The 14232-nt window shown below is 42.3% G+C and overlaps 1 protein-coding gene across 1 annotated transcript; it reads left to right on the top strand.

Moving 5' to 3' along the window:
• The first annotated feature begins 5413 nt into the window (after positions 1-5413).
• On the top strand, positions 5414-11989 carry LOC144027479 (diencephalon/mesencephalon homeobox protein 1-B-like). The gene is made up of 5 exons (XM_077535034.1): positions 5414-5586; positions 7638-7798; positions 7920-8098; positions 9304-9721; positions 10049-11989. The coding sequence occupies exons 2-5, from the start codon at positions 7645-7647 to the stop codon at positions 10468-10470; spliced, it is 1173 nt and encodes a 390-aa protein (XP_077391160.1). The 5' UTR covers positions 5414-5586; positions 7638-7644; the 3' UTR covers positions 10471-11989.
• The last annotated feature ends 2243 nt before the right edge of the window (positions 11990-14232 follow it).

Raw genomic sequence — 14232 nt, 5'->3', positions numbered from 1 at the left:
TGAGCATCCCCAGCCTGTTATCTCTTAATTACCCCCTTGCAGGGGGTAACAGGGCACCGCGCTAGGGGGGCGGGGTGGGAAGACGACAAATTGCATTCCGGCAAAGTCCATTTGTAGCCAAGATGTATATTAAATTGTAAAATCCCGAAGTTTAGTCTCGTGAGGGAAGCGGACCGTATGTAGCGGCAGCTAGTAAATTATCATCGTCACCTGAGAGCCTCGGAGCGATGCGAGTTTATGGACTTGGAGAAGCGGAACAAAGCGACCTGTTCTCCACGTCAGCACGACTCCTTGGGAGCCAAATCGTCCTCAGGTGGCGCATTCAGAAAATGGAGTGCCGAAGTCGGTCATTTGCCCGACGCGACGCTCGGGATCGCGAAGGCCGAGACGCAAATTGGAATTGGCAGTGAAACGGGGTCACGAGGATTTGTCCGTCATACGCGAGATGGCGCGCGTTGACGTCCGACTCAAACAAAGGCCGACGCGTCCGCAGGCTGGTAGAAGCAGACTTCGGGTTTGTTGCTGCCATTTAGCGTCGTTTGGGAATCGGCTGCATTCTTCCTGACCCGGGAGCTTTTTTCCAGGACAAGCGACATTCCCATACTTTGCCCCACGAGCCAAAGTTCAAGATCTCGTAGTTTACATCATCGGCACAAACTCAGAATCTGACAGGTGCCCCCTCGCAAGTCCTCTTACGGTTCTGGAATTTAATCTGGCTAATTTCAACATATCCCGCCGGGGATCTAAAAGCTCAATTTGAGAATAAAGAGAGACCCTGAATGGCCTTTTTTGGATTCCCAGTGTCCGTTTTGTGTCAATCCTTTTAGTGAAAGGCTGTCAAAAATGGTTAGCTTCTCGGGAGAAACTACTTCTTTGCATCTTAGCTCCCGCTCTCGCCCTGCGTCTGCACAATTTCTTTCTCTCCTCTTGTTTCTCTCCTTTTGTTTCGATAAAGCGAGGGATTAGGGAAGATTTTCCCCCGTAAAGTAGTGGTTTGATGGGCTTTTATCCCACCATGTTGCTAAAGCTGTGTAGCCCCTGGATTAGGGCGCGACAATAGGAACCCTTGTGCTGGGCCGCGGGCCGAGGGGCACAAGCAAAGCGCGGCTCTGAGAAAGAGGGAGGAAACAAACCTGCCAACCTCGATACGTCAACGTCTGCGAGAGGGAGCGTTGGGGAGTGCGGCCTCGTTGTTGCCTCCGCAGGATCACGCCGGATAAAAGTAGTGAGGACAACTTGTGGTCGCCTTCACACAAGTGGACGAGGTCTTTACAGGATGTTCTGCTTTGCTTCTTTCAGCATGTCCTACGATACCTGTCCAGAAACTGAAAGACTTTTATCACTTTAAACAGAATCAAGCTCATCTTTTATTACCTTTAAAACCAAATCAGAAAAATTAATGTGCATGAAAATTCCACCTATAGGCTAAACTTCTTCTACCTCACTGACACGGGTAAATTTAGCACAAAGGTAACTTGCACCTATAAAAAATACATTTTAAGAAGTATGTAGTTGCTGGTAAGAAATAAGTGTATCTGCAGAAATGATAACTTGTAGTAATAGAAATCACCAGTAGGAGTCACAAGTGCTCTGGCTGTTGCTTTTCTATGCCTCCAAGTCATTATTTGACCCAACTTTATGGGTTAAATGAATAACACATGTTGGGTTAGTCCCTTTTTTATTTTTATTTTTTTTATTTTTATTTTTTTACACCCAACTACTTTAGAGTGTTGTATTTGAACAACAGTAGGCCTATGATATTTTTTTCATAACCACAATATGTATTTGATATTCTTTTTCCCTTTATGTGTGGGGTCTCTCACATTTCCAAAATCGGTTAAGATACAAAAAAAAAAAAAATCTGTATGCGTGTACCTACACTCTAAAAACACACGTTGGGTCAAAAGTAACCCAATTATGGATAAATAAAAAATGGACCGATCCAACTTTATGGGTCAATTTGACCCAACTTTGAGTCAAGAAATTGGTCTTTTAGTGTAAAACAACTCATAAATATCGGTCCAATCCTTAACTTGGGTAAAAAAAAAAGAATTGGGTCAAATTGACCCAAGTAGAGGATTGGTCCATTTTTGTTGACACATAGTTGAGTTATTATTAACCCAACTGTTTTTAGAGTGTAGCTTTACAGTAGCTGACCTCATCATTTGTGTCGCTCTAAAAAGTTGGCTGAAAAATAACCCAATAATGGGTATGTTTTGATGGTTATTCATTTGACCCAATAAGTTGGGTCGAATTGACCTAAATTGCAGTCTTTTTAAACCATTGGGTTACTTTTGACCCAACTGTTTGTTTCATGCAAAATGTTGGGCCAAAAGAATAACCCATTGATGGGCCAAAAAGGGACTGATCCACCATTAGGTCAATTGGGCACAACTTTCTGGATTGTTTTATACAAAATGATCCAGATTTTAGGGTTGTTTTATACGAAATGTTGGGTCAAACGAATAACCCTGATCCACTACTTTGATCAATTGGACACAACTTTCTGTGTTATTCGTCACAAAATGACCCAGATTTTAGGGTTGTTTTATACGAAATGTTGGGTCAAAAGAATAAGCCAATGATGGACCAAAAAGGGGCTGATCCACTATTAGGACCCAACTTTATGGTTTGGTTTATACAAAATGATCAAAATTTGGGGGTTTTATACAAAATGTTATGTCAAACGAATAACCCAACAATCGGCCAAAAATTGACCAATCCACTACTTGGGTCAATTGGTCCCAACTTTCTGGGTTGTTTTGTACAAAATGACCCAAAATGTTGGGTTGTTTTACACAAAAGTACACAATTTTTTTGTGTACAAAACAAATTCAGAAAGTGGTCAAATCCGAGTGGAGAATCGCCCAATTTTTGACTCATAATTGGGTTATTTTATTTTTTTAAGAGTGCAGTTGTCAGCTGGCGTCCAGCAGCAAGGGAGGCCTTGGCGACATGATGGTTTGCTGCAAACCTCCTGCATCAGAGCAGAAGGTCGCTCCGTGACAACACGTGGCGTGTGCGGGACAACACGCGAGACCAGCGAGTGAGTTGGAGGGCTAATTGCAAGTCAGACGATCGCTAATGGCAGCTCGCTTTGTTACTCCAGTCACAGGAGTCCCTTGGAAGCGCTCCATTCCGAGCCATACATCAAAATGATTAATTTCCGCCAAATGAGCGCGCGCGGGCTCACCTTGACGGCGAGCACGCGCACGCGGGCCACGCCGGCTAATATATTCATGAAGTTGAAGAAAGCTTAATGGTGCAAGTTAATGGGCTCTGAAGGCTGAAGGCGTCAACTTTCTCCTCGACTTGACGCGCGAGGCTGTACAGTGGCCACATGGAGGAGCGAAAAATGACAAACACGCCGGCGTTATAAAACCTGATTAAAAAGCGAACGAGGTTCATACGTCGCCTCGGCTGAGCCGCCTCGAGTCCTGATGCAGGGATAAAGTTTGCAGGCGGGAAGAGGATGATGGAGAGGAAAGGCGATGAGTTCGATCTGGAGAGGAGCTTAAAAGTGGGGGCTGAATGCGCACGGAACAATGAGAGCGCCCGGGAAATCCACGGAAATCGCAGATGAATTCGAGGTTTAGCAAAAGTTAGCAGCTTGAAGGTGAGCACAATGAACGGCCGCGTTTGCAAAAGGAGAGCCGAAACTTGCACCGCAGCAGCAGCAGCAGAAGAAGAAGACAGCAAAATGGTGGCCACTTGAAAGCCGTTGAGCTGAAACTTTGAATAAATCAATCAGAACAGAAACGACTGCTTGACTTGTTTTTCTTAGTCTAAAATTGTGTGCAGGAAATATTTTATGGAACGCAATATTTACAGTTCCCCATTGCGTTTGTTTTAGCTCGCAGTACATTTGCTATTCAATTTTTGCCTATTACAATGCATGCATTTTTGTTTTTGTCTAACTTTTACTACACTTTCTTTATCTATAACATTCTTTTTGACACCATCTTTAAACGTTTTTACGTTTTAGACAAAACATGGTTAAATCGTCCCTTTGAAAAAAAAACACGTGTGGTAAAAAAATAAAATAAATCAATTGTATTAAATCTGGAAATGACACACAAAAATAGTGTTAAAGATTTTTAGTCCATCTTGGATATTAACACTTTTTTTTCCATTCTTTTTTTTTTTAAATGTAACAACGTGACCAATCACCCTAAAACACACGTGCATGTGTTCCAGTGACGTTTGAAGGTTGATTTGTATTTGTTGTTGTTTTAATTGCTTCCTAAATTGTTTGTCCACATAAAGGGAATGCTGTGGCCTTATTTCTACTGGCTCATAAAGTTAATCCGATTTTCCTTTGAGGCCAAAAGGCAGTGCATGGCAACTTTGTGGCCTTGGAGAACATAAATTAAAATTATGTAAAACAATTGTGATCTGAATGCTTTTATTGATAAAATGAAATAGGCCTGCACTGATAATCATCTGTTGCATGGTTTATTTAAAAAGAAAAAAAAAAAAAAGGCAATGGTTACTTTTCTTCCCCACGCTGCATGTCTGCAAATGTTTCCAAACATGTCAGTGAAATTTAGCATCTCATAGCACCCAACTTGTGCCCCCCCCCCCTTCTTTTTTTTTTTTTTTTGTCCCTCACTCATGCACTCCACAAAATATTCAAGCTTTACTTACATTAAAAGGCTACTTCTTCTCCTTCTTTTGGCTGCCCTTAATTTAAAAAAAACCTAAACGCTTTTTTCCCTCACGGAAAAGAAATCTTTTGAGGGAAAAACCTTGAAGAGGAGCGGGGCATTATTGTTTTAATCCTCTTACCAGCAGTCATTTGAAGACATTTTTTTTTTTTTTTTTTTTTTAGGATAGGGTGTGAGTGAGATGGCGTCTTGTCTACAAAAACCCGACCCCCCCCCCTCAAATAAATCCCTCGGGGGCCCAACCGGGAGATGCTGCAGGCAGGAGCCAGCAGCCTGTGGTTCCAGCTCGGGTGACTTTCCGGTGAACAGCCTCCAACACCGGCCCGAACAAATTGCAGAAAACAAAAACATTATGCACATTATAGAACTATAATAGGTTTTGATTTGTTATTAGTATTAGATCAAATAATACCTGTAATAATAAATATAAAAGATGTGATCGTCCATCGTGAGATGTTGGCATGAAATTGCTACAATTTACGATGTGTACATGCACTTATTTAAATACAAATAGAAATGGCTATAATATAATATTAATTAAAAAAACACTAATTTAAGATTTAATGTTTTAAACAATATTAAAATTAAGCATGCATGGCAGGAAAGTACCGACGCGAAACTAAAGGGGCGGGGCTGCTAGTTGAGGAGAACGACGTGATTGGTCGACACCGTGTCAACGTCACTCCGCCCACTACGTTTTTAAACAGGCCAAGAGATGGACGCCACAAGCATCCGTTCCACTTTTCAGGAACCCACCGGGATGTTTTCAGGATACGCTCAAAGTCGCACGGGAAACTTATAAATTAGATAATAAAACAAATCATGAAAATATGAGGATTTTTGGCGAGACGATTTAGGATAATAATCGAGGATAGAGAGTGGAGATATTTCACTTTTAAAGAGCACGACGGGGAAAGAGGTAAGTAGGGGTAACGTTTTATGTTTTTGTTTTTTGTGACAATGTTCCTTTTTAATTTTGTGGTGCTTATATTTTTTGTTAAAGTAAGGAAAAATATCTTAAAATCCACGTAACAGTTTCTTAATATAATAATTATGATAAATTAAAATTCCCACTAGAGAACAGACCTCCGCCAAGGCTGAATTGTTTCTAAAAGATGGGTGGAAATAACAAGCTTGCATTGTTTTCTTAGTCCATCCATATTGTGACTGAAATGGTAAAAGCAAAACATAAATACATTGTTGTAGCAATTATACACATATTGGTGCCAACAGATTTTTGTTTTCAGATCTATGAATGGAAAAAATAATACTGGTAGCCTGGCCCATTAAACATGATACCCTAATCTATTTTTTTTTTTTATATATATAATTTTTCTATTTCAATTTTCCATCACATTTCTTCCTCTCGTGTTTTCAATATGACTTCCACGCCTGGAGGCAAATTGTAACTCATAAATCCACTGCAATTAGCATAATGAGGGTTAAATCACAGCCCGGAGCCAAGTGTCCCGAAAGACGACAGAAGAAGAAGAAGAAGAAGAAGAAGGAGAGCATTATGTGGATTTTTATTCTCTTCTTGAATGCTTTTTAAAACGGTGCAGATTACAGGAATACTGCCTCGGGCAGATGGAGGCAAAAGAATGGCAGATCATGTTATTTTAGAATAACATTTGATCACAGAAACACGTGCATGCTGGTCGCCCTTTCATGTGTCAGCCGGATGATAAATTAATAGCCCGGTACAGTTCAAACCTATTTGCACCCACATTAATATAGACAGGCGTCCACGGGGGCCCCTGCACGCAAATGTGTCAGCAGCCTGAAGGCGTTTCACGGAAGAATCGAGAGAGAGCTCGGAGGGATGTGTGGGGGGGGGTCTACACGGGTTAAACTGTCCCACAGCAAAGAAAAATATTTATTTTGCCAGGTCATTAATAATGAACAACATCCAACGTCAGTTTGATAAAGAACAGAAATATGTAAAAATATACTTAAAAGATATGAATGAAATCAAACAAAAGTCTAATAAAAGAAGAGCAGAAAAAAATTACATAATCAAGAAAATACAGAAAATAAAAATTATTTTTAAAAATGTATCCCTATACTAATTGTTCAAACTGGCAATTATTTTATATACAGTATATTATTGGGACCTGTAATATTGTAGAATTATTTTACGATGACAAAGAATCATCATCATCACCATCAAGCTATTTATTTTCTAACGTAATGATACCAGATTATTAAAAAATAAATAAAGAAAAAAAAACATTTAGGCTAATTGCAACATTTTCTGAGGGTGGCATTTTAAGGATTTTTTATTTTTTTTTTAATAATCTCGACTATACGACATCCTCATTTTATATTTATAAGGTATTGCCATTGTTCTTCTTTAGTTTTTGTGCGCCTCCCTTTACGTATTTAAACTAACTGGATATATCATGAACCATTAGTTTAAATACAACTAAATTGAACTTTATATTAATCGTAATACATTTTTTTCGTCGTGTAGTGGCCTAAACAAGAGTTTTTTGTTGTTTTGTTTTTTTAACTTACGCATTTGTCCACGGAATACAAACACACTTAAAAACAACAAAAAACAAACCAAGTATGACCAATTTTACTTTAAATGCAACCTTACATTTCTAGACATTTATTCATTTATAATTCACTGATGCCAATTATAAATCACACACACACACTAGTTGTTTTTCCACCTGTTGTCATTTAAGATTCAACGATAAAAATACATTAAAGTCGACTTTTATGTTTTTCAATTGTACTGATAACAGGGCATGTTTTGCTGCACACCACCCAGAAGCACGAATAGAAAATTGTTTATAAATATATCTGTATGTTTACTTATCTTTGTCAGTGACAAAGAACGAAAGGAAAATGTTCCTCCACTCGATGTTTAAAAATGTTCAAACGTAAAATGCACTTTAGTTCAGTAAAGTTGTGAACACTGCAGCAATTAGTTGCCTGACACTAACTCAGTACTTTCTCCAGGTGGGTCATGCAGCACTACGGGGTGAACGGCTACTCCCTGCACGCCATGAACTCCCTCAGCGCCATGTATAACCTCCACCAGCAGGCGGCGCAGCAAGCCCAGCACGCCCCCGACTACCGGCCCTCGGTACACGCCCTCACCCTGGCCGAAAGATTGGCTGGTAAGTATCAGCCACCGGTCACCGGGCGTCGCCGTCGACCACCATGCGTCGGAGGTGGGGGGGGCCTGAATTAAACGTGCCGCGTGGCTTGTGTTCCCTCTCAACGGCTGCACGTTTCAAGACATCATCCTGGAGGCCCGCTACGGCTCCCAGCACCGGAAGCAGCGACGCAGCAGGACGGCCTTCACCGCCCAGCAGCTGGAGGCTCTGGAGAAGACCTTCCAGAAGACGCACTACCCGGATGTAGTCATGAGGGAGCGTCTGGCCATGTGCACGAACCTGCCCGAGGCGCGAGTGCAGGTAAAATGCCGACGCCATCTTGAACGCAAACCTCTGAAGTACACGATTCATACAAACTTTTTGTGTACGCACGCATTAAGATTTTTCGACACTTTTTTTTGTTGCTTTGACTTGAGAGAGGAAAAAATCGACATACAAGCACTGTAATTCAGTAATTCACCGTAAAACAATTCGTAACAAAAAGGTTATTTACACTGTTGAACAAAGCTCTCTGCATTAATAACATCCGTTTAGCTTGATGCTAACAATAATCCAAAATTTCATAGATGGGCTAGCATCTATCATCCGTGCCAACACTTGTCGACTGGGGAACCCAATTTTTGTTGAGTTAAGTCTCTTTTGTTTTAAAACTATTTTTTTGTGTGTGGAATCCCAAACTGATTTATTTTTTTCTCTATCACTACCAGTTTTTCAACCAGCTTTCTTTAAAAAAAATAAAATAATTCAAATACTTCTGATAAGTCCTTATTCTATAAAAAAAAAACAAAAAAAAGACATACAGTGTGAAATAGAGACTCATGACTGCAATGTTCATTTAACACTTATGTTTTTACAAAGGATATGGCTATGCACACACCTGTCACCGCAGATGAGTCCAATCTTGATCATCTCTTCTTACAGTGGAATTGTCGCTTAGATGCTGTGAAGAAAAAAAAAAGTGCAATTTTGTAATTAGCATGCTAGTTTTAGTTTTAATAGGCATAGAAATCTAACTTTACCCTCCAAATTGTTCCCCAGTGAACTATAAGAATACTCACGGGCATATATTCTTTATCCTCTGTGAAGAAAGACTAGTTGCTGATGAGATGACATCCCCTGGCGCTCTGAATTGTCCCTAGGTGTGCTTGTGAGTGTGGATGGTTGTTCTTCTCTGTGTGCCCTGCGATTGGCTGGCAACCAGTCCAAGGTGTGTCCCGCCTACCGCCCAAAAGCCAGCTGAGATAGGCTCCAGCACCCCCCGTGACCCTTGTGAGGAATAAGCGGTCAAGAAGATGGATGGATGGATGGCATCCCCTCTGTCTCCATGTGTCTTTATTATACTGCTCCCAAGTGGCCAAGTCATGCACACTAGAAGGAAAAGCACAACGTCCATTAAACGAAAGCAAAAATGTGCCAAAAACTTCCATTCATTAAATCAGACAATTTACAAACTGTGACCAAAAAACAAAAAACTGCACGTCACCTTTAATGCACATTTTTTTCAGGTGTGGTTCAAGAACCGGCGGGCCAAGTTCCGCAAGAAGCAGCGCAGCCTTCAGAAGGAGCAACTCCAGAAGCAGAAGGAGGCGTCAGGAGCCGCCGAGGCCTCAGCCGACGACGCCAAGGCCGAGCCGACGCCCCCCGCCGAAACGCACGCTACCCCGCCTCCGCCTCCTTCCTCCTGCCACTCCGAGTCAGACAGGCTGGCGGCTGCGACGGTCCTTTCTCACGAGCCCGGCGAGACCAGCGTGGAGGTGAACGTCACCTCCCCCGAGCCGTCGGACGGCGAGTCGGCGGCGGAGGACAACGCGGACGCGGAGGAGGAACGAGCGAGGGGGAGCACCAGGGAGGAGGCGCAAGGGCACGGGGAGACGCAGCCCGGTGGCGGCTCGCCGTCCTACAAGCAACTCAGCCCGACGTCAGGTATGATTCCGTCTCTGCGGGATATTCAGATAGAACTTGTTGGCCTCAATGGGGTCGATGTCACTGACTTCCTGGTTCCACACATCAGCGCCGTTTCCGGCCACTGCATTTCGTGTCACAACACTTGCACCCCCCAACCGCGCGCTTCCGCCCATCGGCGGGAGCAAACAATGCACAACCGAGAGGCACAAAGGCGGAAGCGTAAGTACTGGGACATGGCCCACACGTCTCAAACCGGAAGCGGAAACAAAGCTGATGTGTGGAAAACCGGAAGTCCCGCCTCCTCCGTAGCATATACCCCATTCCAAAACTCTTGCTGTCCCTCAGAATCGCCCCTGAGCTCCCCCGCCCTGCCGTCCACCAGCAGCGTGCCGAGCGGCCCGGCCCAGAGCAACTCGTACGCGTCGTCGCCCCTCAGCCTCTTCCGGCTGCAGGAGCAGTTCCGGCAGCACATGGCGGCCACCAACAACCTGGTGCACTACCCGCCCTTCGACATGAGCGCGCCGTCCTCGCTGCCCTACCTGGGCATGAACGTCAACATGCCGTCCCCGCTGGGCTCGCTGCCCTGCCAGTCTTACTACCAGACGCTGTCGCAGGCCCAGCAGGTGTGGAACGGCCCCCTGCTGCAGCCGGGGGCCTCGGGCGGCCTTGCGGGAAGCCTCAACAGCAAGACCACCAGCATCGAGAACCTGCGGCTGAGAGCCAAGCAGCATGCGGCCTCGCTGGGATTGGACACGCTCCCCAACTGAAGGTGCCAAGTGCGCTCGCTCTCCGTGTTCGCCCTTCGATCCGGGCCCCGGGGACTTTGGCCTCATTTAACCTCCCGCCTGCGCACAACAACTTCACACGGCCTTCAGAGGCCACCTCGGTTTGAACTTTTCAACTGGCTTTGTTCTTTTTTTAAAGGCATCCGTCATGAGCATGTGTCTGCCGGGAGGACATAAAGAAACCTTCAAATTAAAAACAATATATATATTAAGATGAATCCACTGGACTGAAGTACAGTGAAGCCCAGCTATTCGTGGGGGATCGATGCCAAAATGCTTGTAATTGCCTGTAGATGCCACAAGAGAGTGCCAAAGCCACAAAACTCAACTCCATTGTATATGACAACAATATGGTCCGGAATAGGTGAGTTTTTCCCCAACTAAAAAAACCACACATGATAGTTTCAGTAAAGAAAAAAAATATATGAATAGGCAAATTTACACAAATAAGCAGTAGTTGACCGTACTCTACGCTTGTAATATTGTGTTTCCGATTCTATATTTGCTGCCGCACAAACAGAATGAGATATTCTTATAAGCCAGAACCATGCATGCAAAAATCTTGGACTGGAGCATTGCCATTAGCTTTCAACACAAAAATACGTCAGAAATATTAATACAAATTGGTCGCTATATAATCCAAAGTAATTTACATGTTTGTTTACTTTAAAAAATAGCTTTAGCTAAAAAAAGAATGCTTGACATAATTCAAAATGGCTTTAAGGTCAATTATAAACTCATTTTTTTGCTCAAGTGCTCCTCCAATTGATGTGAAGTGGAAATTTACTTTAAATAGTGTAAACCGTAAACTTATCACAAACCATGATCATAACGTTTCAAAATATTCTAATTACCCTTAAAAATTTGCTTCCAAATTATGTGGTTTAGGAAAAAAAATGCACGTAAAGCAGATTTTCCGCACCGTTTGTCTTGGACGAATTATACTATTTTCCAATTTTGACATATCTTTGGCGCCATCTTGTGGCATTTGCTATAGAGCACAAATAAGTGAGTTTTTCATTAAACAAGATAGGCTCCCCCCAAAAACGAATAGGCGAATTTGTGACATGTGAACGTGTGAGGGATTACTGTATAAAAAAAGTAAAAAATAAAATGCCTTTTGTTTTTTATTCAAATACGAATGATTATATTCACATTTGTTTTAGCGCTAAATAAGTCAAGCAATGAATGTACGTGCTAAAGGATAAAAAAAAAAAAAAGTCATCAGTTGTAATCCTAAATCTTGAAATAAACATTGTCTGAAACAGAAAAATTAACGCGAGCATCCATGTAAGCGCAGGTCTACCAAAATTATACACCATAAACGCTGTCAAAATTATACAACTTGTCGCTTAAAAAAAAAAAAAAAAAGCTGGTGGAATTAAATATGAGCAGGCTAAGTCTATGTATATTACCTCTGTAGATTTAAGATGTGTATCTTTCAATTGAGTAATTTATCTGTGAAATGTAAGGAAATAAATCAAGCCTGACAGATGAAAAAGGTTTGCCTCTTTTTTTTTATTTATTTATTTACCATTATGTTTGACTTCACAGCATTTTTTTTGGTATAAAATCCTAAAAATAATAATAAAAAAAAAATAAAAATCCACCACAAACACGCACAACCGTCGACATCAACACATGGCGCAGTTTGCTTTCATCGCACGACCCGTAAATAATTCCGACACGCGGGCGTCCCTCGCACCCCAGGTTGACGACGTGGCGCACGGGGGAGAACCCGCCGCGGTAGAGCTAATCCTGAATGAAGCGGGGGTGTCACAGCCATCCATACCCCCCATCACCCCGCAGCCCCGCCCTCATTCCACATCCACCCTGTCAGCTGAGGTTTGGCTGCACCGAAACCGAACGCTTTTGCCATAAGAAGATTACCTTGGGTCGGGATATCGATGGATTAAGTAAGAATAGAAGGAGATAAAAATGGAGTGAAAGGGTTCGTGCAGTCAGCAAAGTTCACACTTCTGTTTGTTTATTTATTTATTTTTCCATCTAACCACTAAAAACAAGCGAGGACTTCTCTGCTGACCTATATTTACAAAATAATTTACATTTGTTCACTGAAATGAACTCATTCACTGCCAGCCATTTCAGAAAATTTCAAAATTTTTAATACCAATGTGATATTACATTCAATAATGATATATAAACCGAATCTACCAAATAACAGAATAGACTTAGAATGCCTACATATAGTCCCGTCCCGTTCTTTTATAATTGACAGTAGAAAAATGTAGGTTTGCCAAACAACAGCCATTTCTCCCATGGAGTCTGAAACTGTTTATTTCGTATAAAATAGGGCAATGATGTCATCTACCTTTTTCGCCCAAAAAGGTGGGTCAAATGAAGAACCCACAAAACAACCCAAAAAATGGGTTGATTTGATTAGTATGTTATTAATTTCATTTGGCCCAACCTTTTGGGCGAAATACCTCAACAAGTTGGGTTGGTTCACTTTTTTTTTTTTTACCCAATTAAATTGGGTTAGTCAATGAACCCAAAATGTTGGGTCAATAAATAACCTACAATAATAAAACCCTAAAGTTGGGTTTGCTTTGAGGGTTATTTCATTTGACCCAAATTTTTGGCCTAAATGCCTCAAAAAGTTGGTTCATTTATGATCCAATTCAATTGGGTTCTTCAACAAACCCCAAAAGTTTGGTCAAATGAATAACCCACAAAACAACCCAGAAATTGTGTTGCTTTGAGTTATTAATTTAAATTTTAAATTTTTGGGGCTGAATTTGACCCAGTTTGTGTTATATTTCACCCCTCTTTTAGTGTACATATTGGTCTGGCCCATTTGGGTTTTAAGCGGCCGCTTAATTAAAATGAGTTCGACGCCCTTGTTCTAAATCATGTATGCATTATAATCAAATGCTATGATTTTGCATTTTTTTTATTTTCTATAATTGTGACACGACAGTGGCAGTATTAAGAGTTCGATTAAGTCCCCACTGAAGGCCCACCACAATAAACTATATTAGATCACTTTCTTGGAGGAAGCGATTGTTGTTTTTACTAATGGGACACGTTTACACAAGACTACACTCTCTTTAGCGCATGCACTTCACATCCTTTTAAATCTGAGGTCCATTTACCATCAACAACTCGAGTTTTATTTGCAGCACGGTAGGGTGGAAGTTAATGCGGTGTGTGTGCGCGCGCGCTAAGCCGCTGAAGGTTTCCAGGAGCTCTTTGATGTGTATCTCGGCAATGCGCTATTAGAGGGATTTTCCTAGTTGACAGCTCAGAGAATGTGTGGAGGAATTGCGATGCCAGCGGGCCTAAAAGAATGCTGGAAACAGGATTAGGATCATATTCTGGCAGCGCCTGTCACTTCATCAATGGCTAAGGTTTCCTCAGTGACAGCCCTCCTTCTCTGCGAGCCTAAAACCTTTAGTGGGACCATAAAAGGGGTGAGAGAGGGCGAGGGGGGTGAAAAAAAAGGGGGGGAGAAACAACACAATGATTGAATGGCGCGCCGTGATTTTCTGGGCCGGTTTGGGTGCGAGGGGCTTTTGTGCCGGGAGGTCGGAGAGGGGCGGCATTGATTTGGAGGGAGGGGTAGGATAGTCGGGATGAGAACGGGGGTAAAGGAAGGGGGGGAGATTTACACCAACAAACACATGGTGAGTGTTTTTTCTACGCACCCTTTTTTTACGCAAAGGGGAAAGAAGTTTGGTGTCCTCCAGCAGGTGCACGAGGGAGGGTCTCCTGACAGACAGA

Source organism: Festucalex cinctus, chromosome 10 (genome assembly GCF_051991245.1).
Source record: "Festucalex cinctus isolate MCC-2025b chromosome 10, RoL_Fcin_1.0, whole genome shotgun sequence".
Classification (NCBI taxonomy): domain Eukaryota; kingdom Metazoa; phylum Chordata; class Actinopteri; order Syngnathiformes; family Syngnathidae; genus Festucalex; species Festucalex cinctus.
Note: the sequence above shows the minus strand (reverse complement) of the source record. Positions and strands in the feature narration are given on the sequence as shown.